General features: G+C 43.9%; 1 protein-coding gene across 1 annotated transcript in view; it reads right to left on the bottom strand.

The window, feature by feature from the left end:
- Nucleotides 1–1,978: 1,978 nt before the first annotated feature.
- LOC117536527 (zinc finger protein 761-like) overlaps nt 1,979–25,244 on the bottom strand; it is a gene marked incomplete at both ends in the record, with an annotated part of 39,232 nt that continues 15,966 nt past the window's right edge. The window contains one exon of the mRNA XM_034201433.1: nt 1,979–2,463. Coding sequence (XP_034057324.1) covers nt 1,979–2,463 — 485 coding nt within the window. The remainder of the gene's footprint in view (nt 2,464–25,244) is intronic.

Genomic DNA, 25,244 nt, shown 5'->3' with positions numbered 1-25,244 from the left:
TTTTTTAAAGCGATGTTTTTGCTGCTGCTCCATACACTATACGACCATAGTCTATAGTCTACAACCTCATCATTGATCTGTAAATGTCTATCAATGCTTGTTTGTCTGCGCCCCAGTTGCATCCAGCTACAGCTCGCAATACATTTAATACTTTTTAGCATTTTGTTTCCACTTGATTAATATGCATTTTTGCTATCAAACCACAGTCCTAGGTATTTGAACTCATTCACCTTTGTCATTGGACAATCATATAGTGTTAGCTGTTGGCCATCAATCTTGTGTTTGTTTGTAAATACCTGTAGCATGACTTGCTTTCTGACATTTTGAATCCCCAGTTATATGACCACCTCTCCACTTTTTTTAATCGCTCTAGCTTCTCCATTACGTATGGGGCATGTCTTCCCTCATCCAAATAGTCCCCATCATCTGCGTACAGAGCCGATTGGATGCATGTGTCTAAGCATGTAAATATGTCATTAATCATGATGTTAAATAATATTGGACTGACTGCACTCCCTTGGGGGATACCATTTTCTATTTCTAAATAATTGGAAATATCTGCTCCAACCTTTACTCTAAATGTCCTGTCTGTTAAAAAGGCCCTTACCCAATAGAACATTCTCCCTCCAATACCCATATTACTCAATGTGATCAGTAACCCCTCCCTCCACATAGAGTCATACGCCTTTTCAATGTCAAAGTACACTATTGCCATTATCTCTTTCATTTTCAATGTTTTTCCCACATCATTACTCACTCTTACTAATTCCACATCCAGAGCTGATATTATCCTGTCTCTTCTCCTTCACCTTTTCATTCTCTGCTAGTAAGTGCTGTTTTTGCTGCCTATGAATATCACTGAGATGCTCCCCACTATGTACTGCTGCAAGTGTCCTTCCTAACATACCTGCCTTCTCTTCATCTGTCACTGCCAGCCTCTCCCCATGGATTTCCTTTCCCCACTCATCCGCTTAAACATGGACCAGACATCACCTAATGTTACTCCTCTGCCAATGGTAGAACACAATTCTCTCCATGTTCTCTTTTGTGTGTGTTTTATTGTCCTTCGAGCAGCTGCCCCTTTCCTTTGAAACTCTATAACATTATTTTGTGTCATGATTTTCTTTTCTCTAAGTGCATCGTTTCGCTCTTTAATAGCCCTGCTGCATTCCTCATTCCACCATGGCACCACTTTCTTCCTACCCTTGGTTGTTTTTTTGGGTATACTGTTCTCTTCTGCATTTAGTATATGTTGCGTTATTTGGCTTGTAATGACCTCTATGCTTCCCTCTGATGTTAGCAGGTGTACCGACTCCTCACACCATATCCTACATTTCCCCAATCAGCTTTAGCAAAGCACCACCTGGTTATTACACCTCCTTCCTGCATATATACACATTATTATTCATTTTAGTAAGCACTGGATAATGGTCAGTGGAGTTATTCAAAACAAACCATTCGCATGTATGAACCAAACAGTTTGACACTAATGTCAGATCCAGGCATGAGACTTTCCCCCTGTGTTCATCTACTCTTGTGCCATGTCCATCATTAAGGCATACTAGTGTTCTTTCCTCCAGCATTTCTTCCACTATATTTCCGTTACTGTCTGTATGGTTGCTGCCCCATAGACTGTTGTGTGCATGCATGTATGAGCAGCATTACAACTGGATTGTATATTGGATACATAAGCTGTATTGGACAATGGCTTGGATTTAATGCTGCAATAATGTCAGCTGTTCGGCAGATGGACAGCCAGAAAACTAAACTTAAAGGAACAGTGAACATTATGCCTGTCAATTCTGACGTTACGTCAACAGATGGCGCTGTTGGGATGGGATCTGTAATGGAAAAAAGGATTACCCAACACATGGCCAATAGATGGGAATTGTTTATTGTAAACTGAAAAAACTAAATATGCTTAATTGCAGTGAACACGAAGATGTGTTTTGAGAGCACCTGATGTAGTGAACATTTTCCCACACTCTTCACACCAGTATGGTTTTTCTCCAGTGTGAATACGGTGATGTGTTGTGAGAGAACCTGAACGAGCGAAAGTTTTCCCACACTCTTCACAGCTGTACGGTTTTTCTCCAGTGTGAATACGGTGATGTGTTTTGAGAGCACCTGATGTAGCGAAAGTTGTCCCACACTCTTCACAGCTGTACGGTTTTTCTCCAGTGTGAATACGTTGATGTGTTTTGAGATTACTTGAACAAGCGAAAGTTTTCCCACACTCTTCACAGTTGTACGGTTTTTCTCCAGTGTGAATACGGTGATGTGTTTTGAGAGCACCTGATGTAGCGAAAGTTGTCCCACACTCTTCACAGTTGTATGGTTTTTCTCCAGTGTGAATACGGTGATGTGTTTCGAGAGAACTTGAATGAGCGAAAGTTTTCCCACACTCTTCACAGTTGTACGGTTTTTCTCCTGTGTGAATACGTTGATGTATTTTGAGATTACCTGATTGAGTGAAAGTTTTCCCACACTCTTCACAGCCGTACCGTTTTTCTCCAGTGTGAACATGCAGGTGGCGCTTTAAATTTCTAGATGTTGTAAAGGATTGGTCACATTGCTGACAGCTGTGATGTCTTTCTTTTCCTTTCGGTTTCTAGAACAGACGGACAGAGAAAGAGAGAAAGTCAATCTAAAAAGCATAAATACACAAGTTAACACAATAAAAATTCACTTAATATAAATCTTGAGATAACAAAATACTACTTATCTGTTTGTGTTTATTATATTTGTATTATTTTTGATACAGTAATACAGCAATATACTAACCAAAGTATATACCAGAGGTGGGGGACTCGAGTCACATGACTTAACTCTTATATTTTTTGACTTGAGACTTGCTTGACTAACATTGATAAAAGACTCGACTTTGACTTGGTATTCATGACTTGAGACTTGACTTAGGCTTGAGACAGATGACTCGAAAGGACTTTACTTTTTAAAATAAAATATATGCATTTGTTTTTTTATTGTACGAAGTCGCTAGAGGGCAATGAAAGAAAAAAAAAAGAGAGAGAAAGTCTCTTCTCGTTCGCAGGAGAAAGTAGGAAGTGGAGCGCACAAGAGACAGCAGTTTCATTGCAGACTGTTTTGTTTATGTGGGGAAATACATACATTATTTGAGATATATTTCAAACTCTGTCATTTCGGCCAGGGGTGTAGAGTTATTTGTTCAAGCACCGGATCGCAAAACAGGAGAGTGTGTGAACCAGTCTTCCTTGACCTATGTATTCATGTCTGTGACTCTCACAGTATCTGCTGCCCACAGCTTGTTTTATAGAAGGAAACCTCCTTCACTTCATGAAATCTCTGCAGCACCAGGAGGCAGTAAAGTGTAACTCAGCAGAATCTGAGAAGAGCAGTGCCTTCACTGTGTTTACCTTCATTAGAACCACACACACACACACACACACACACACACACACACACACACACACCACACACACACACACACACACACACACACACACACACAACACACACACACACACACACACACACACCACACACACACACACACCACACACACACACACACACACACACACACACACACACACACACACACACACACACACACACACACACACACACACACACACACACACACACACACATTATGATTTCAGAACCCCACTCTCCATTATTGTTAATGTTGAAAATAAAACTCTAGTTTCATAACCACTGTCTTTTAACTGATTTAAACTGGGGTTATTCATCAGGATTTCGTAGGACTTGACTTGCTTGACTCTCACCCCAGTAACTTGAGACTTGCACATGTATGACTTACTCCCACCTCTGGTATACAGTAGTGTTAATTTCGTTGACTAAAACTATGAGGAAATATGTTCGTCAACGACCTTTTTTTCCATGACGAAAACGAGACGATGACGAGACCAACGGCAGTAAACAATAACTGCAACGAAATCATCATGCAATATCGTTGACGAAAAGTGACGAGACAAAAATGTAGTTTACTAAATAAAAACTATGCCAAAATCTCTCTTTACTTTCGTTGACGAAAAATGAGGAGACGAAATATTATCAAAGATAACGTTACATTTCTGATAGTCAGTTTTTCTCCCAGCAGATCCATTTCCGGTGCTGCGGCTGGGCAGCAGCTGTGTGTCTGTGGTGCGCGCGGCGGTAGATTTGAATTACACCGGGCAGCGGCACACTATGAACTGTCAGGAAGACTCGGGTCTAACTCATGGTCTCTAACTAACCTTATTTAACAGAAAATAAAATGGCAACAACAGGGCTTGGGAGCAGTGGTCGCACTCGCGTTAACCGAAAACCCCCCCCCCATGGTGTTACCATGATGTTAATGTTAATGTTAAAGGTGGGGTAGGTAAGTTTGAGAAACCGGCTCGAGATACACTTTGTTATATTCCATGGAATGCTCTTAACATCCCGATAGCCGGCCCGGCTAAAGTAACTGGATGGCCTACCTGCCTGTCAGCCTCCCATCGGGGCACAAACTTATCTCGTGCCCTCATTGGTCATGTGCGCGTTCGTGTGTGTTGGAGGAGGGGCTCTGTGAGGAAGTGGCAGATTTTCTCCGGTTGTGTATTTTCAAATTCTAGCGATCTCGAGCCGGTTTCTCAAACTTACCACCTTTAATACGCCAAAAATAGAAAACACAATGATTGTTCACGAGTCACAAAACACGAGTCCAAGTCGAGTCCGAAGTCTTTTGAGCAGGAGTCCAAGTCAAGTCTGAAGTCTCTGTGTGTGCGACTTAAGTGCGACTCGAGTCCGAGTCACAGACTCGAGTCCCCATCTCTGCAACAACGTCAAATTTCATCAGGCACTTGAAAACTCACCCGGAGAGGTCAGTCACATTAACGCATATGGACGGTTAGCAAACATGTTTAGCTCAGCATCAGCTATGTAATGTTAACTTAGCTTGCTACTAGCTTTGTAACTGAATATTTGAAAAGAGGAGTGAATGTTTGCTTGTCACACTTGTTTGCGTTGAGTGGCGTTGACATCCAACTCTTGACATGACATAAAGGTCGGTAACGTTAATCATTACGTTCCGCTGCCACCATCTACTGGCTAACGTTAAACGTAGAAAAATACATAGTTACATACATACATACATCTGTCGGTTTATAGGCAGGTTACAGGTTTATTGTTGACCACGTAACGTTAATGTTACAGGTTTATCAGGTTACCATTACACTGGGTTTGAGTGAGAGGATAGAGGAATATGTTTATTTATAGTAGACTTAAAAGATGTAATTAGAGACCCAGTGTAATTAAACAATACGGTTGCAGAGGTCACATTTGAACATTTTTGTCCACTGGCCAAATGGCTAGCCTAGTGAATGTTGAAATGTTACCAGCCACTCAATAGATTGCCATTGTTATGTTTGGCTGGTGCGTGCAACATACAGCACCAGCCACTTGCATGATTACCAGCATTTGGCTGGTAAATGGTGTTAATGGTAGATATCTCTTTTGGAACAGGTCATGTTTTAATATCACCAGTTCAGTATATTTCAGATAATATTGCAGCAATAGTTTTTTAGTTGCAAATGGCACAGAACAAATGTTTACTTTTAAGTACTTTTAACACAGTTTCCCTACGGGGGATTAATAAAGTATTTGTGATACTGATTTTTGATTCTGAAGTGTTTTGCTTATAAGTTGTTTGCATTTAGCTAAACTGTGATGTTTGTCCTCATATTGCATTGCAATAGCCTGTTTAAAGTGATCATATAACAAACAACTAATCAGTACTGATACTGTATGCTAATAGATATAGGAGTGATAATAATACAGTAAATGCTTTGAATTTCTTAGATATAGCTGTGCAGTATTCTTAACAGACTGGATAGCAGCAGACAATAGAAGGCTTATTACAACCAGAAGAGACATGAGACTTTTATTTTTTAGAGACCTGAGAGTTGGACTCGTGACCAAAGACTTGAGACTTGATCAAGTCTCACCCCACAAAGACTTGAGACTTGACTTGGACTCGTGACCAAAGACTTGAGACTTGACTTGGACTTGCAAAAAAAGACTTGTGAACATCTCTGCTTAGCAGTCATCAACAAGCTTGGGCTGTTACGTAGCAGACCCCAGTACATCCATAGAGGCTCTCGGCGTAGGTTTGTTGTCGCTGGGTCGGAGCCTCTCTCCAGCTGGTCCTGCGCGACCGTCCCTGCCTCCCTACGTCATCACAACAAACCTCGCACGTGCATTGGCAATCTGAAGGCCCTGGTTTGTGTCGACCGTGTCATTCTGCTCACACCACCAGCATCCAGTAGCAACGCCCCCACATTCATGCTGCTGAATACCCGCTCCCTCAATAATAAAGCACCACTCATTCAGGACATCATCACTGATAGGAAAACGGACTTTGTTTGCCTAACGGAGACCTGGCAAAATCAACAAGACTTTTTCACCTTAAACCAAGCCACACCCCCAGGCTATATTTACCTACAGAAGCCCCGCTCCCTGGGTCGGGGTGGTGGGCTGGCTGTTATCCACAGAGCAGAAATCCCGATAAAACAACTAGCTGTGGTAAATACAACCTCGTTTGAGTGTATCGCCTTTTCTCTGGCTGGTTCATCACAGCTACAGGTTGTCCTCATATACCGCCCCCCCAAAGCCTCCGCCATCTTCATGTCTGAGTTCGCTGAGCTGCTCACCTGTGTCTGCTCCAGGTCTCCATCCACATTACTGCTTGGTGACTTTAACATCCATGTCGACTCTAGTACATGCACCTTTGCCTCTGAATTTCTCACACTACTCGACTGCTTCAACATCACACAGCACGTCCAAGGTTCCACCCACACCAAAGGTCACACGCTGGACCTAGTGTGCTCTATAGGCACCCCTCCCTCCCATCTCCAGTGCCTGGACCTAGCTGTTGCGGACCATCTTGCCATACTCTTTACTGTTCCTGTCCCCCTGCCCACTCAGCGTGCAAAACGCACCATCACATTCAGAAACACAAAATCACTGAGTGCACCAGCCCTGACCAGCATGATAGCAGTGCACCTAGCCTCCATTCCCCTTACCACCACTGTGGATGGCCTGGTTGCTCGCTACAACTCAGCTCTATCCCTCAGCCTTGACTCTCTAGCCCCCCTCAAAACCCGGACTGTCTCCTTCACCCGTTCGGCCCCTTGGTTCACCACTGAACTCCGCGCCCTGAAGGCTTCTGGTCGTCGGCTAGAGAGACTCAAAACAAGAACTGACCTCGCCGTCCACCACGAAGCATACCAGGACCATGTAAAGGTCTACAAAGAAGCCCTCTCCCTGGCTAGGTCTTCCTACTACTCCACCCTCATTGGCATCCAACAATCCCAACCGAGAATGCTGTTCTCAACCATAAACCGGCTTCTCCGCCCCCTTGATCCCCCCCCATCCCCCAGGTGCTCTTGATCTCTGCTCGAAGTTTCTGGATTTCTTCCAGGCAAAAGTTGATTCCATCCACCAGCAGCTTCTGGTGCCTGGCCCCCCACCTACTTCAACCGCACCCCAGCCACAAGGTATTACTCGTCCACCTAGGTGTTGCCTCTCCACCTTCTCCCCAGTGGATGTCATCCAAATTACCAAGCTGATTACTAAGGCCAAGACATCGACCTGCTCTCTTTACCCCATGCCCACAGCCTTGGTCAAGGCAGCTCTATCCACCATCTGCCCCATAATTGTTGACATTGTGAACTTGTCCCTGTCTTCTGGCACAGTCCCACCCTGCCTCAAAACTGCCTCAGTCTCTCCAATCCTGAAGAAGCCTGGCTTGGACCCGGAGGACCTCAACAACCACCGGCCGATCTCAAACCTCCCATTCGTGAGCAAGATCCTGGAAAGAGCAGTTGCCGCACAACTGCAACACCACATGTCACTGCATGAGCTCTACGAACCCCTCCAGTCTGGCTTCAGACCATATCACAGTACTGAGACTGCCCTCATCAAAATCACAAACGACCTCCTCATCGCATCTGATTCTGGCCTCATCAGCATTCTCATCCTCCTGGACCTCTCAGCAGCCTTCGATACCATATCCCATTCCATCCTCCTCAGCCGCCTGTCTGACTACCTTGGCCTCAGTGACACAGCTCTTGCCTGGTTCGAGTCCTACTTGTCTAACAGGAAACACTTTGTCACCATCAGTGACTGCAGCTCCCCTCCCGCCCCAGTCAACCAAGGTGTACCTCAAGGCTCTGTGCTTGGACCCCTCCTATTCAATATCTACATGCTCCCACTTGGTCAAATCATCCGCCAACATGGTCTCAGCTTTCACTCTTATGCTGATGACACACAGCTCTATCTCTCCACCAAACCGTCCACTCAGCTCCCCCCTCAATCCCTTGTCAACTGCCTACAGGACATAAAAAACTGGATGTCATCAAACCTGCTCAAAATCAACAGCAATAAAACAGAGCTCATGATTGTGGCTCCCAAGACGCAGCTCCAGAAGGTTGGAGACCTGCTTCTCTCCATTGACGGCTGCTCTATCTCCCCGTCCACTGAAGTCCGCAACCTGGGAGTCATCCTGGACACCACCCTCTCTTTCCAGGCGCATGTCAAAGCTGTCACCAAATCCGCCTTCTACCACCTAAAAAACATTGCCAGAATCCGGACTTCTCTCTCCGACTCTGTGGCAGAAACCCTGGTACACGCCTTCATTACATCCCGTCTGGACTATTGCAATGGAGTCCTGTCCGGGGTTCCCAGCAAAACCCTGGATAGGCTCCAATATGTCCAGAACTCTGCTGCCAGGCTTCTCACCCACACCAAGCCATGGCACCATATCACCCCCACCCTCATCCACCTACATTGGCTGCCGGTCAAGTCCCGGATTCAATACAAAACACTCATCCTCACGGACAAATCCCTCCATACCCTCGCCCCCCAGTACTTATCGGACCTCCTCCATCCCTACACCCCTTCTCGGAGTCTGCGGTCCTCAGACACGGGCCTGCTCTCCATCCCCCGCTCTCGCCTCCGAACTGTTGGTGACAGGGCATTCAGTGTTGCGGCCCCCACCCTCTGGAATGCACTTCCTGCCGAGATCCGTAATGCTGCCTCCCTGGATATCTTAAAATTATCACTAAAAACACACCTGTTCACCCTGGCCTTCGAGCCCTAGCCCTTTTCTGGTCCCCTGGCTTCCTTTATTTATTTATTTGGTTTGCCCGTTGATTGTCTGTTTGTTTTGTTTGTCCACCATGTACAGCGACCTTGGGTCCCTTGAAAGGCGCTATATAAATATCATTTATTATTATTATTATTATTATTATCTGCCGTCACAACCAATGTAGGGGCCCCCCAGGGCTGCGGGAGTTCAGCTGTACTCTTTACTAGCTTCTTTTAGCTTCTTTTGATGACTTTACTGAACTGCTGTCTATAGTGTGTATTAACTTTGGCCGTCTAGTCATTGTTGGTGATTTTAACATCCATGTTGACAACCCCCAGGACAGAGGGGCAAAATAACTATTTTGTGTTCTTGATAACTATGGACTGACTCAGCATGTGACGGAGCCCACGCACAATAAGGGGCACACTCTGGACTTAATTATCTCAAAGGCTCTGAATATCTCTGAGGTTGTGGTGACTGATGTTGCACTCTCTGATCATTCCTTTGAGAGCTCTATTTCTGTTCACAGAAATGTTCAAAAAGAGGTAACCACAAAGCGATATTTAACTGAAAACACTAGGGAAATGTTTACTCAGAATGTTTCTTCCACACTTGCCCCTGCTAACATCTCAGTTAAATCATTTTAATTCAAAAATAAAAAATATTATAGATGCCATTGCTCCAACTAAGGTAAAGGAAGTGACTGGCAAGAAAAGATCTCCATGGAGAAAGGCCAAGACCGTGAAAACAGAAAAAATAGAGTGTCGAAAAGCTGAACGCAGGTGAAGAAAAACAAATCTCCAGGTTCACTTTGAAATCTATAAAAGAGAGACTTGGCTTTTATAATTTGAAATTGAAAAACGCACGACAGTCTTTCATCTCTGACATCATTGCCATTGCTACCGTCGACAGACTAACAAACCCTACAGTGTCAGTATCCCCCCCATTCTGAAAATCAGACAAGCAGTCAGTGCCTCTGCATCAGGTACAGCAAATGTTTTGTCCCTATGTCCACTTAACATCAATTCAAACACCATGACACAATTCCATCAGATTAATGATAAAAACCAAGAGGACATTATTCAACTTCTGAAATCCTCCTCCTGCTGCCTTGATATTATTCCAACAGGATTTTTCCAAGATGTTTTTCCTTGCATGGCCTCAGATCTACTTCATATAGTAAACAAATCTCTTCACTCAGGTATTTTTCCACAGGCCCTGAAAACTGCAGTCATTAACCCGCTCTTAAAAAAAGAATATCTAGATGCTTCAGTAATGAACAATTACAGGCCCATATCAAACCTCCCATTTCTAGGTAAAATCATTGAAAAAGTAGTTTTTCAACAGTTGAGTCATTTCTTGCATTTAAATAACTGTTTGGATGTGTTCCAGTCAGGCTTTCGTCCAAACCACAGCACTGAGACTGCTCTTGTAAAGGTCTTCAATGACATCCACTTATGGCGCATTTCCACTGCAGGGCCTCGTACGGCTTAGTACGGCATAGTTAGGCCTTAGTAGGCCTTGGTAGGCCTTGGTAGGCCAGGCTCACTTTATGATGCGTTTCCAATACAGTTTAGGAACTGGGGCAGTAACTATAGTAATGCAGTCAGGGCTCGACAGTAACGGTTGCCATTGGCAACCATTCAGAAAAAATGTCAACCACTTCTTGGCCTTTGGTTGCCATCAGTGGCAACCAGTTTCTAGCATAAGAAATAAGGACAGCAAACAGCTAAATGTGCACCCCAAAATAGATAAATGTTAAATATTTGTTGTATTAAGAGTGATATTTAATTATTGTTGTGACCAGTCGGAGCCTGATACTTAAGTTGCATTGCATTGGTGTGATTAAGGAGCCAGAAAGCGATGCACGTTTACTCGCGTGCGCCGTGTGCCGTTTGTTTGACAAAAAATGGCGAAGCAAATTAAGTTGTTTGACTGTGGGGTAAAAAGTTCGGCCAACCCGTCAACATCTCAAACGAATGTTCAAAGTGATTCAACTGATAAAGCGCAAGATGAACCTGAACAAAGGCAAAGAGGAAATGTGTAAAGTCTTGGGAGGCGAAATATATAAGTACATTCTGCTCTGTTGTGCATTCATTTCCGGTAAAAGTTCCTTCAAAATAAGAGTCCTGATCTTATTACTACCAAAATAAAAGTGCTAAACGAAACTTTACCTAGGAAAAAATATTGGCATACAAATATAATCACTTCTATAAAAAGGTAACACATTTTAAATATAGTTAGACATATTTAAAGGTAATTTACAGCATTAATAATTAATATCTAATTCTTAACTGTGAATGGTTTTCATTTATTTAACATTAGAAATGTATTAGTCTGGCCAATCCAAGACTTCAATGCTGAAGGGCCAATGGATCTATGGTGGGGGTCAGCACAGAGGTCAAGACTTCAATGCTGAAGGGCCAATGGATCTATGGTGGGGGTCAGCACAGAGGTCAAGACTTCAATGCTGAAGGGCCAATGGATCTATGGTGGGGGTCAGCACAAAGGTCAAGACTTCAATGCTGAAGGGCCAATGGATCTATGGTGGGGGTCAGCACAGAGGTCAAGACTTCAATGCTGAAGGGCCAATGGATCTATGGTGGGGGTCAGCACAGAGGTCAAGACTTCAATGCTGAAGGGCCAATGGATCTATGGTGGGGGTCAGCACAGAGGTCAAGACTTCAATGCTGAAGGGCCAATGGATCTATGGTGGGGGTCAGCACAAAGGTCAAGACTTCAATGCTGAAGGGCCAATGGATCTATGGTGGGGGTCAGCACAGAGGTCAAGACTTCAATGCTGAAGGGCCAATGGATCTATGGTGGGGGTCAGCACAAAGGTCAAGACTTCAATGCTGAAGGGCCAATGGATCTATGGTGGGGGTCAGCACAAAGGTCAAGACTTCAATGCTGAAGGGCCAATGGATCTATGGTGGGGGTCAGCACAGAGGTCAAGAAAACCCACATTTGAAAGGGAGACAACGGATGACCAAGAAACTAGTGACTTGCTCAATTCATTTGTGAGGGATCTGTGAAGAACAACAGCTGCACTACTGGTATTTTGTATACCAGCAATTGAGGGACAAGTTTACTACCACTTTAGTTTCAAATAAGTGTGTTCATTACTTATTGTAAAGCATTTGAACATTCTTTTGTTCAGCCTGGCAACCACTTTTAAAAGTTAGCGTTGAGCCAGTGTAGGCGCAGCCGTGACGTTATCTTCAATGTGTGTCACTACCCGATCTGCAGCCCTGCCCTATCTGCAGTGCGCATGTGCGAGATGGTCCGCCATATTTGACAACTCCATACGGCAACTCTAATAGGACATTTGACACAGTGGCGTTTGGCAAAGCAGAAAAAGAACACTCAAAAAATCCGACAATATTAATCTGAACGAGAGAGATGAGTTATTGTTATTACAATGTGAACCACAAAACAATGTGAACCACAAAACCAACATCAGCCGTTAGCTAGGGGTGCAACAACTAATCGACTTAATCGATTACCAAATTAGTTGGCAACTAATTCAATCGTCGATTCGTTGGTGACGTCATCACATGTGTTCTACACCCCGTTAAGCTCCAACGTTATCGCTCTTTTTTATCGGTACAGGAGACATTTAAAACATATGTCATATGTATTATCGCTACATAAACATTATATTGCAGTATTAGTGTCGCCAACTCCGTTTCTAATATGCAATATGACTACAAAATGCTTCTATAATGTATTTCGATCTTCCCAATTCAGACGAGAGATCTCTCCCCCGCCTGCTTGCGAGGGGGCGGGGCAGTTTACACACACACGCAGCTGCTACATGCATGCAACACACACACACACACGGAGGAGATGGCGGAGAGAACGCGCTCCGAAGTGTGGTTAAACTTTACCCGTCTCGATGTGGACAATGCTCGTTACCAAAAGTGCAATAACAGTTTATCATGTAAGGGCGGTAACACGAGCAATGTGTCTAAACATTTATCAAAAGTGCTCCACATCCAGACGGAGGAATGCACCGGGTTCCACTGTCTTTCTAGCAGCTCTGTAGCCCCGTCCACGAATAACGTTTCCACGTCAGGTGTTATGTATGCTAGCTGCAACACACGGAGTTAACTCAGTTATAAAAACATAGGTTAATGATTAGAGGAAACTGAGTTATTTATTTTGTTAAAGTTTCAGCTATTCTGTTTACAGTTCTGTCATCACATTATTTAATACGATTTGTTAAAACATTGTTGTTTCTTTTGATGTGAAATATTATGCATTTAATTAAAATAAAAAGCAATGTTAGTTTTGTTCACAATTTGTTTAGTTAGTTTACCTTATTTCTTGTCAAAAGAACCGTTAATACTATCATTAAAAGGACCGGATCGATAAGCAGTATCGATATCAGTAGTAGTACAGTTAAAACGTTAACGATCCGAATAATCAAATTAGTCGTTTGTTGCAGCCCTACTGTTAGCCCTCAGAGCTCACAGCTCTTCATATCTGTTCAGAAACTAGACAGAAGTTAAACAAGTACAAACCACAGACTGTCTGTGTCATGGCGAATACAGTCGCTGGTTTATTTATGTCTGTATAGGGCGTTCCGAGCTGAATAAGGGCGTCAAAAGAAGGCAAGACGCCCGCCTGGTGGAAACGCTGGAATTAGGAATATATTGTGATGAAGTGCACACTGACCTGAGCTCCAGGGGTCTCTTTCTTCTCCTCCATGCTGCTCGTCAGCTGTCCTGATGAAGACCACAGAGCTGCTTCATTATTAATATAATACAAATATTTAGATATAATTCATCATAAACTGTCAGGAGTGAAGAGGAGGAATTCAAAGAGTTTATTCAATGATATGTTTCTAGATGCTTATATGTAGTGTTTTATCACACCATGTGCAGTGCCTTGTCTTATCTCTATGCTGCTGTGACCTAAACATGTTCCAAATTGATCCATTTAGTCAATGTGATGCTAAGCAGAGGAGAAGATGATAGAAAGGTCAGATAGTTATTAACATTACATGCAAATGACTTTAACCATTACGATACAAAGTTGGTTTTCTGTGTAAATTATTATTAATATAATACAAATATTTAGATATAACTCATCATAATCTGTGTAGCAACTTACATTCTAACTTACAGCTCAGTTTGTTCACTTTTATTTCATTAAAATGACTTTATTCACATAGAAAGTGACATTAATGGATGTTTGAACCACGGTTATAACGCTATCCGTGTCATTAACCATCACTAAGTTAACACAGAAAGCAAACATTAGCTAGTGAGACTGTTTAATGTACTCCATGTATACAGTATTTTCTGTATATTGTGTATTCTTTAGATACTCTAGTGATATGTGTCCTGTGTGTAAACTTGCTGCGAATGCTTCATTTTTATGATATCTTATTGCATCTTTTAAATATGCTTAACTTGTGTAATGCCTGAAAACACTTCTGCTGTGACACAATCATTTCCCAGTTTAAGATAAATCATTATTTAAATAAAGTATATCTATTTATCTAATGAGCTAAACCGTCGCTTAGCTTAGCGTTAGCTGCTAACTGAAGAACCCCATTCATTTCAATGGGAAAAATGCTACGTCACGATGAATGGCAATGCTAATAAGCTAGTTAGCATATATTTAAAACCATATATATGGTAAAGAGCACCAACATAACAACTCAAACCGTCTTAAAAGACAACTGGTGTAATAAATAACTAACATAAAGTCAGCTGAGCATTACATATCAACTGTTACTCCCCCAGAGCCGAACTGGAATAATAACTGTAGCTGTTAGCCGATAGCCGTTAGCCGTTAGACGATAGCTTTTAGACGATAGCTGTTAACCGATAGCTTTCAGACGATAGCTGTTAGACTTTAGCTGTTAGACTGTAGCTTTTAGACTGTAGCTGTTAACCTTTTTTTAAAGATAGATTCAGACTATTTTTGTCGCACATTTTAACGCTTTTTTGTGAGTTTCTTTCTTCCAAGATTATAGCTGTTGTGTTAAATAAAATAACTTCTGATTCGTGATTAACTGTAAGCTAAGAGGTGTAAATACACTTAATGAAACCTCTGCAGGTGTTTAATCCACTCACCTCTTATTTTCTCCTTCTTCTCCTCTCGGTTTTTGGCGGATTGCAAAGAACTTTAAAGGTGCATACCGCCACCTACTGGACATGAGTGTGAAGGTCCCGAGTCTGAGACCGCCCCCTGCTTCCTGTCTGTTGCTCAGCAACATGAAAATGTTCCACTCTGACACAACGTCTGTTTCCTTCTCATCATTACTCTTCCTTCCTGAGAAGTGATAAACGTTTCTGGGAGTGGACAGACTTTGTCACTAAGATGGAGTTGTAGAGATATAAAACTTAAATTGTGTGAATTTAAAGTTGAGATTAAGTTCCTGTTTTAAGCTCCAAGCGAGTGGGTGTGTGTCACCAAATCTACTTTCAGTCTTTTTGCATATTTTTTAATACATTTTCTGCATTTATGTGATCGTTTTAAGTAGTCTGTTGTGGTTGTTTTACATGTCTTGAGGTTGTTTTCGTCATGTTGTGTATATCTGTGGGCTGGAATCATCTTTGGGATCTTTGTGTGTCTTTAGATACATTGTGTGAGATATTCCCCCTGACCCTTTTGGAATCGCGGCCTCTTTGTGATTGTTGTTCATTCATTTAAGTCTTTGTGCATCTTGTTGCGGCGATCCAGCACTCACACAACAGGAAAGAATGAAACAGAGAGGAATCAATAAAACACAAACACAGATATAGCTGATCAGTAATTATTATGTAGTTGTTGCAACAAACAAACACAGCAGCCAGTCGCGGAAATGCCCCCCACAGTAGCAACAATCATACAGCATATATAGCCACTGCAATGAACACACACACATTTTCCCTAAACATGTTTAACGCACACACATTTTACCATGCAGCCTACCACACAAAGGTCACATGTTTATCTCTCTGAAAGCTATACTTGTATATGTTTAAACGTCATCGTCTCATGACATCCTTAGGATTAGTTAACTAACAAAGGTTAACTGTTTTTATAACCTGAGGCTGTCACGATCTTAGTATTATGTCATGGCAGGGCCAGACTGGGACAATAAGTCAGGCCGGGAATTATACACCCAGCCAAGCCACTACCAGTTTGTTGTGGCATTTTGCTGGATTTATTTGTCAATATTTACAGCGTTGCTGCCCATAGTGATAGCCCTCTAAATCTACTCCCAAAAAATAAACATATGGAGATGGGTTACTATTTAGAAAAATGTGCAAATCTATTTAGGAACCTATTCATGTGAACATATTTTAAGTGGGGGTGGACCTCAAATCCTATAGGGGGGTTCTCCCCCGGTAAGATTTTTTTTTAAATGTTGGACTTAAATGCATCAATCTGGTGCATTTTGAGGGGGAAATAAAGAGAGAGACTACACCTATATGAAACAGAACTGTATACATTTAAATAATCATAAAATCATAAGAACATGGCCATAACCAATAACATACCATATCCAATATGAAAAAACATTGAAACTTGTTTATTTGTTTTTGGTTCACTTATAGTTGTGAGTGTGTCTGTGCTCCTGAATCAGCCTCTCCTGTCTCCCTCCTCTCCCTCCTCTCCCTCCTCTCCTCTCCCTCCTCTCCCCCTGCTCCTCTTTGAGGCAGCAGCAAAGACTAGTTTTAGCTCTCAACAAGTTTTTTAAGTTTATCTTACATTTTTTCACAGTTAACGTTTTTTTATTATTATTCATCTATATTTTACTAATCACTCCCCCCTCAAATGGAAATATGTGTTTACATGAATGGTGACCAAACCGTGAGACCCACTGAGAACTAAGTTAACTATCTAAACACTCAGCAGAGTCCTTTACCTCACCTGAGCTGTAGTTATCAGTCTCTCAGTCTGACAGGAGAGGACTCTCCTCCACCTTGTTGTTGAAACAGCTCCTTATATCCGTTAGCGCAGCTAGCTAGCACCAGATGCTAACAACAACAATAGCCTACACGTAACCGGTGCGCGAGCTTTCTCTCTCTCACTCGCGCCACACACAGTGCTTGAATTGGAATGAAAAAGGTGCCAGTACTCTAAAATCAGCAACTTTTTCAAGTCAATTTTATATATACAGCCCACAAACAAGAATTTGGCTACTATAATGCTGGTGGGTTTGTCTCTTTACTACTGTATATTTTAGAAAGGTTCACTGTACTTAACATTTTTTATGATAGGCAGCGGATATGGCTAAAGCTCAGTAAGGTCAATATCAACTGAAAATATAGCAATCAAAGTCTAGATCTTCTGCTGAAGACACATGAAGCAGAGACCTTTCAGGTGAGAGCCCCTCTGGTGGTGTTCAACATTAATGACAAGGAAACAAAGCTCTGGTCAGAAGCATTTTTTATAAAAAGCTTTAACAAAATTAAGTATTTCTGTACATTTTGAATGCAATCTAACTTTCCAACTCAGAAAACGAAAAACGAAAAAGTGCCAAAAGTCTTCTCACATGGCTGAGCTGCTTTGAAATATACTTCACCACTGAAGAATACAAATATGTATAAAGTAAACTATGATGCAATCTAACTTTCCAACTCAGAAAAATGATAAAGAGCATGAACAAAGAACATGTAAAAACAAATGCAAAATTTGCACAATCTAAAATGAGAAACTGTAACTGCAAGTAACAAAGTCTGAGCCATGGTAAAGAGTTACATTGAACACCAAGCTGATCAGATAACTCCCTGGTTGGTCTGAAGTCCTTCTATCTCCAGGATCTGTACAAATCGGCACATTATGCCAAAAGTCTTCTCACTGGGTGAGCTGCTTTGCAATATACTTCACATTGTTAGAAAAGGCTCCAGAAGGCCTTGGGGACATCAGTATCAGGGGCTGGAGCTGGACAGGCTCTTTCATCAGCACTTCTCCTTCCCTTTGCCAGCCAGGACCTCACATACTGTTCCGGATTGAACTGTCCTAGTGATGGTCCATTACATTTAATGAAAACCAGGTTGGACAGTCGGCTGACAGAGAGAGCATTCCTTTTTGCAGTAAGGATATCGTTCATGCAGCTGAATGCCCGCTCACACTCACTAGTGGAGACAGCGATGGTTCGGACTGCTTTCAGTAGAGGCTCCATGGCAGCAGGTGTACGGGATGCCCTGGTTTCCTTGTATTCGCGAAAGCCCTGAACAGTCTCTCTTCTGTCCACTTTCAGCACTTCGCACAAACGTAGCACCTCTACGTCCCCATACTGTACGTCTAACTCCTCTTCAGGCCAACTTCCAGGATGGATAACTTTCATGTCCTGGATTAGCTGATTGTCCCGGGCCTCCCGGCCATGTAATGGGATTTCTCTTGTGCTGACATGAGAGGAGGTTGTGGAAGTCATTCTGTGTCTCAGATTCTCTACCATACTGCGGAAAAACTGACCTGCATGAATCTGTACAAGCCTGCCATTCTCACGCAGGGCAACACCCTTGAAGGACTTCTCAGCTAGAGCTGTATGAACTGTAGTCATGTGTGGGCCAGGCATGGTGACCATGGATTCAAAAACTCGTATTTCTCGAGTTAAGAGCCTATCTGCTGTAGGCAGTGTCATCTCTCTTTTTTGGAGTTGCCGAGAGAGGTCGCTGAGCTCTGTGAGCGCATCGTACATCAGTCCCAGATTGCTGACAAACGTTGCAGATGTGAGCACATCATCCAGGCCCTTGTACTTTGCTCTGTCTCTGGAATCCCTGCTCGTGTCGTTTGCAGCATTTGTGAAGTGATCATGAAGCACTCGGTAGTTTTCCCAGACTGCTCTGACGCTCCTTTCACTTGAAGCCACCCAGCGGATGGACAAAACACGCCCTATCACCAGGAGACGCTGTCCGACTGCTTGCGCACACTGCGCTAACTGCCTCTGATTTTTGGGGGAGACATGGAACAAGGAATAGAGTTTGTCAAAAAAGATCTGGAAATGATTGAGCCCTGAGACCTCCTTGACCACATCCCCAACTGCCAGCTCTAGACGATGATTGGAGCAGTGCCACACAAACAGGCTTGGGAATTTACTACACAACTGGGTAGCAACGCCTGTTCTCTTCCCTAGCATGACTGAAGCCCCATCACATGCAAAAGAAACGAAACACTGACCTAAAAAGTCCTCGTTAAAATCTCTTCCTAGACACTCCATTAACGCCTTTGTGATGTCATCAGCCGTTGTTCCATCCAACTCGATCAGCTCCCAAAAAAACGTTTCGGGCTCAGCATCAGCTAATGCTGAGCGTAGACACACAACAAGCACCGTTTTACCACTAATAGTGGTAGATTCATCGACCAAAACACAGAGTTTTCTTTGGTTTTCTGTAATGTCTTTTGCCATTTTTTTTCTTCAGCTCATGAGCTATGTGGTCGATGATTTCGCCACAGGTTTTATTGGAGTGCAAAACCCTGCCCACGTTCAGCCCATTCAGTTTCTGTACATTCAAATCAATTGGCATGTCTGTGAATGGCCGGCTATGTTTGCCAATTTTATATGCCGTTCGAAAAACTCTGATAGTGGTGTCTAATTCAGATTTATGCATAGCCTGCACTTGATGTTGAATAGTTTCACGTGAAAAAGATGTAAGGATGTCAGCAGCTTTTACATGGGCTTGTGATTCTTTATGTTCTTTGATTTTTTTTCTCAGGCTAGCTTGTTGTTTGCCCTTGTCAACACCGAAATGAGACACTGCACACTCACCCCATTCAGTTGACAGTTTCAGTCCTTGTCCAGTGTGTATTCCCAAAGATTTGACATGATCTCTGCATATCCGACATCCTAGCTTCTTATCTTTAAGAAGGAGCCATGCATTGGTCTTGCAAAAATATTGCACCTGGTCCGTTGTCCAGCAGTCAGGTGCATCGCTTTGCCCGGTGTTGGTGGTGGCAGTTGCGCCAGCAGCAGCTAACGTTAGAGGCTCTGGAGGAGGCGGCGGAGCTAGTGCTAATGCTAATGCACTAGAACTTGGAGCAGGAGGATCAACCAAAGAAAGCTCCCCATCAGACACAATTTCCAACACAGGCACAGCATTCTCTGTATTTGAAGTTTCTTCCGGCGACAACCGCTGTCTTTTTGCACTTTTATTAATCCACGCTAACATTTTAGAAATGCTAATTTGTGACGTGACTTGCTTTCCTTCTCTCGGGGGCGTGCCTGCTCTGTTCTATCACTCTATATAGCCACCCACTGGGTGGGAGTTGCACTGCATAAACACAACACACGTGCATCTAGGTATGTAAATTGTAAAGCATTAAAACATGGTTTTACTAACAGTTTTCAGTATGTTGTTACTTCGGCATTATTATTATTATTATTTTGAAACGTGTATTACTATTAAATCACGGTCAAATAGGTTAATTTTGACATAGTCGTTTCCACCACAGTATTTACATGGAGAAGATAAGCCCCGCCCCCTCTCCAGCACGTTCTGTTTGAATGACAGGAGTAAACAGCTGACAGCCGCTGTGAAACTCCAGCCGTTAGAGCGATGAGAATGTCCGTTCGGCACCTCATGACGCATCTACTGAGTACCGGGCGGCTGTATATATATATATATATATGGATGTATAATAAGAACGGCGGGAGAGTGTTGAGTACTGGCACGGTGCATGAGTACCGGAGTACCGCCAGCATGCCGGTACTGAGCAAGAAGTGCCGGTACTCCATGGGTCAGAACCAGAAGTGCCGGTACTGCGTACCGGTGAGTACCGGCCCAATTCCAGCACTGGACACATACACACACCCTCCCAAGCTTGAATGACACACAGAGACCAATCGAGGGCATTAGTGTATGATCTGTATGAAAGTGGCCATGTCGGCAGGCCACGTCATGTACAGCCAGTCACCCTCTGTGAGGCAGAGTCAAACCCACATTTGCGCAGCGTTGCGTTCACAATACATACATAAAAAAAATCCTCAGGCCAGCAGGCCACTTAGCAGGCCAGGCCATCGGGAAACCTCCCGGTGCTCCCGATGGCCAGTCCGGGCCTGTGTCATGGTTTTATTTTTGCTATTCTGTTCTCCCTGTGTCTTGTCTTCCTCCCTGTCGTTAGTTTCCCTGGTGCCATTTTCTTAATGTCTTTCGTTTTTTGTAAAGCACTTTGAATTGCCTTGTGTTGAAAGGTGCTATATAAATAAATAAATAAATAAATAAATAAATAAATAAATAAATAAATAAATAAATAAATAAATAAATAAATAAATAAATAAATAAATAAATAAATAAATAAATAAATAAATAAATAAATAAATAAATTGCCTTGCCTTGCCTTGCCTTGCCTTGCCTTGCCTTGCCTTGCCTTGCCTTGCCTTGCCTTGCCTTGCTGCCTTGCCTTGCCTGCCTTGCCTTGCCTTGCCTTGCCTTGCCTCCTTGCCTTGCCTTGCCTTGCCTGCTTTGCCTTGCCTTGCCCCTTGCCTTGCCTTGCCTTGCTTGCCTTGCCTTGCTTGCCTTGCCTTGCCTTGCCTTGCCTTGCCTTGCCTTGCCGCTGCCTTGCTTGCCTTGCCTTGCCTTGCCTTGCCTTGCCTTGCCTTGCCTTGCCTTGCCTTGCCTTGCCTTGCCTTGCCTTGCCTTGCCTTGCCTTGCCTTGCCTTGCCTTGCCTTGCCTTGCCTTGCTTGCCTTGCCTTGCCTTGCCTGCTGCCTTGGCCTTGCCTTGCCTGCCTTGCCTTGCCTTGCTTTCCTTGCCTTGCCTTGCCTTGCCTTGCCTTGCCTTGCCTTGCCTTGCCTTGCCCTTGCCTTGCCTTGCCTTGCCTTGCCTTGCCTTGCCTTGCCTTGCCTTGCCTTGCCTTGCCTTGCCTTGCCTTGCCTTGCCTTGCCTTGCCTTGCCTTGCCTTGCCTTGCCTTGCCTTGCCTTGCCTTGCCTTGCCTTGCCTTGCCTTGCCTTGCCTTGCCTTGCCTTGCCTTGCCTTGCCTTGCCTTGCCTTGCCTTGCCTTGCCTTGCCTTGCCTTGCCTTGCCTTGCCTTGCCTTGCCTTGCCTTGCCTTGCCTTGCCTTGCCTTGCCTTGCCTTGCCTTGCCTTGCCTTGCCTTGCCTTGCCTTGCCTTGCCTTGCCTTGCCTGCCTTGCCTTGCCTTGCCTTGCCTTGCCTTGCCTTGCCTTGCCTTGCCTTGCCTTGCCTTGCCTTGCCTTGCCTTGCCTTGCCTTGCCTTGCCTTGCCTTGCCTTGCCTTGCCTTGCCTGCCTTGCCTTGCCCTTGCCTTGCCTTGCCTTGCCTTGCCTTGCCTGCCTTGCCTTGCCTTGCCTTGCCTTGCCTTGCCTTGCCCTTGCTTGCCTTGCCTTGCCTTGCCTTGCCTTGCCTTGCCTTGCCTTGCCTTGCCTTGCCTTGCCTTGCCTTGCCTTGCCTTGCCTTGCCTTGCCTTGCCTTGCCTTGCCTTGCCTTGCCTTGCCTTGCCTTGCCTTGCCTTGCCTTGCCTTGCCTTGCCTTGCCTTTGCCTTGCCTTGCCTTGCCTTGCCTTGCCTTGCCTTGCCTTGCCTTGCCTTGCCTGCCTTTGCCTGCCTTGCCTTGCCTTGCCTTGCCTTCCTTGCCTTGCCTTGCCTTGCCTTGCCTTGCCTTGCCTTGCCTTGCCTTGCCTGCCTTGCCTTGCCTTGCCTTGCCTTGCCTTGCCTTGCCTTGCCTTGCCTTGCCTGCCTTGCCTTGCCTTGGCCTTGCCTTGCCTTGCCTTGCCTTGCCTTGCCTTGCCTTGCCTTGCCTGCCTTGCCCTTGCCCTTGCCTTGCCTTGCCCTTGCCTCTGCCTTGCCTTGCCTTGCCTTGCCTTGCCTTGCCTTGCCTGCCTTGCCTTGCCTTGCCTGCTTTGCCTTGCCTTGCCTTGCCTTGCCCCTTGCCTTGCCTTGGCCTTGGCCTTGCCTGCCTTGCCTTGCCTTGCCTTGCCTTGCCTCTGCCTGCCTTGCCTTGCCTTGCCTTGCCTTGCCTTGCCTTGCCTTGCCTGCCTTGCCTTGCCTGCCTTGCCCTTGCCTTTGCCTTGCCTTGCCCTTGCCTTGCCTTGCCTTGCCTTGCCTTGCCTTGGCCTTGCTTGCCTTGCCTTGCCTTGCCTTGACTTGCCTTGCCTTGCCTACCTTGCCTGCCTTGCCTTGCCTTGCCTTGCATTGCCTTGCCTTGCCTTGCCTGCCTTGCCTTGCCTTGCCTTGCCTTGCCTTGCCTTGCTGCTTGCCTTGCCTTGCCTTGCCTTGCCTGCCTTGCCTTGCCTTGCCTGCCTTGCCTTGCCTTGCCTTGCTGCCTTTGCCTTGGCCTTGCCGCTTGCCTTGCCTTGCCTTGCCTTGCCTTGCCTTGCCTTGCCTTGCCTGCCTTGCCTTGCCTTGCCTTGCCTTTGCCTTGCCTTGCCTTGCCTTGCTCTTCCTGTGTTCAGTGTTGGTTCATATTTGTCGTTCATGTCTTCCCTTCATGTTGGTCACAGTCACCTTTGTTTGGATGCTACCTCGTACCTGTTCATGGATTCTTGTTTTTTCAGCTTTTGAAATTAAAGCTCGCCTTTTGTTTCCTTTTGAAACCTGCTTCCTCCTCAATCTGCATTTGGGTCCTATTTTTCCCCAACCGTGACAGAGGCCTTCTCTGAACTTCCTCTAACCTCGGTGTCAGCTCGCTTAAAATGAATACATCGGTTGATCATTCAGAACGACCATTGTCTCTCTAACTGTGTGACCCAACTCAGTAACACACATCATATGGAATACCATGTGATCTTTAATGAATATCAGAAATACGCTGTATTAACATTCTGCTATAACACTCTTTCCTTTTTATAATTAAGATCACTTAATCAAAAAAGATTATTATTGCAAGTAACCTATGAGTTCCGCCCTCGAAAGCCCAACATGACTTTCTGAAAAATATTTATCAATGGGTAATCATTTGTACCTACTCACAATAGCCAAAAAAACACCTTTTTGATTATAACACAGAGTGGAAGAAAAGACAATTGCGCTAATCTAATCTACTTAAATGGAAAATTATTTAAAAAAACCAAAGTATGCTTAAGAGGAAAACATCTATTCGTCCCATTCAAGTTTAACAAACTTACATACATAATGGAAAATCTTCCAAAACACTTATAGCAAGATAACTGTCGTCCACTCTTTCTACTTCTGTTATATTGTCCAGTAAACACTTCTTCAGGGTGTGCACGTTTCGATCTCCATGCGTAGCCTTTAGATCAGGGGTGCCCAACCTTTTTTGAACCGAGAGCTACTTTTAAGTTGCCAGTCTGCCGAGATCTACCAGTCCAAATAGAGAGGCGTAACCATTACTGACAGCCAGTACTTCTACTTGTATAAAACTGACCTTTGTACGATTAATACTTCATAAAATACTGCAGATCCTTTATTTTACCTCTTTCTAATCTACACAAATACAAGTATTTAACTGAAGTTACACAACAGTGTTGTTGATACAGAGTTGGAGTTTATTCACACGTCACTACAGTGGGTAATGTTTTCAAGAACCATTGAACAGTGCTGCCACATATGACACAGGAAAAAAGAAAAGACTCTGAACCCTTTCTTTGCCATTATATAAAAATAGTGTTGATACAAAAGTATAAATGAGGCTTACTAATAAGACAACTCAGATCTGAAGCTACTCAGGAATCTGCTGCCAAAGTGCAATAAAAAAGTCAACATTAATAGAATCAAACCCTTTTTTTTGTTGCATTTTAATAGAGTATAAAAAGAAATGCCTTTAAAATAGGATGCAAGCAACACTAGTTTCTTAACCTGAATTGATAATAGACTATAATCAATTTAAGTTTGCATTCTTATACCATTTTGTACAATAATTATAATGAATAAGTTCAAACAAACTAAAACTTACAGCTGATTAATAACGGTATCTAACTTGAGTTTTTATTATATTGTAGCGACTCTGTATAGGGTGCTGAGTATGTCACTCAAGCATCCCCGTCTCTCTGCCAATCACAGAGCTGCAGAGTAAGCTGGTCGGTGTGCGGGCCTGTGGTTGGGGGAGCAGAGGGGGAGGACTGGGGGAGTCGTGACGTTGACCCTGTTGTGTGGGTGTGAGTTAGGGAGTGGAGGAGAGAGTGATGATGAACCTGTAACATGTAACCTGTGTCCGTGTGCGGACAAAAGAGTTATTAAACCCCAATAACTTGAAGCCTGTTTCCGACTC

The sequence above is a fragment of the Gymnodraco acuticeps genome, unplaced genomic scaffold, assembly GCF_902827175.1.
Source record: "Gymnodraco acuticeps unplaced genomic scaffold, fGymAcu1.1, whole genome shotgun sequence".
Lineage (NCBI taxonomy): Eukaryota > Metazoa > Chordata > Actinopteri > Perciformes > Bathydraconidae > Gymnodraco > Gymnodraco acuticeps.
Note: the sequence above shows the minus strand (reverse complement) of the source record. Positions and strands in the feature narration are given on the sequence as shown.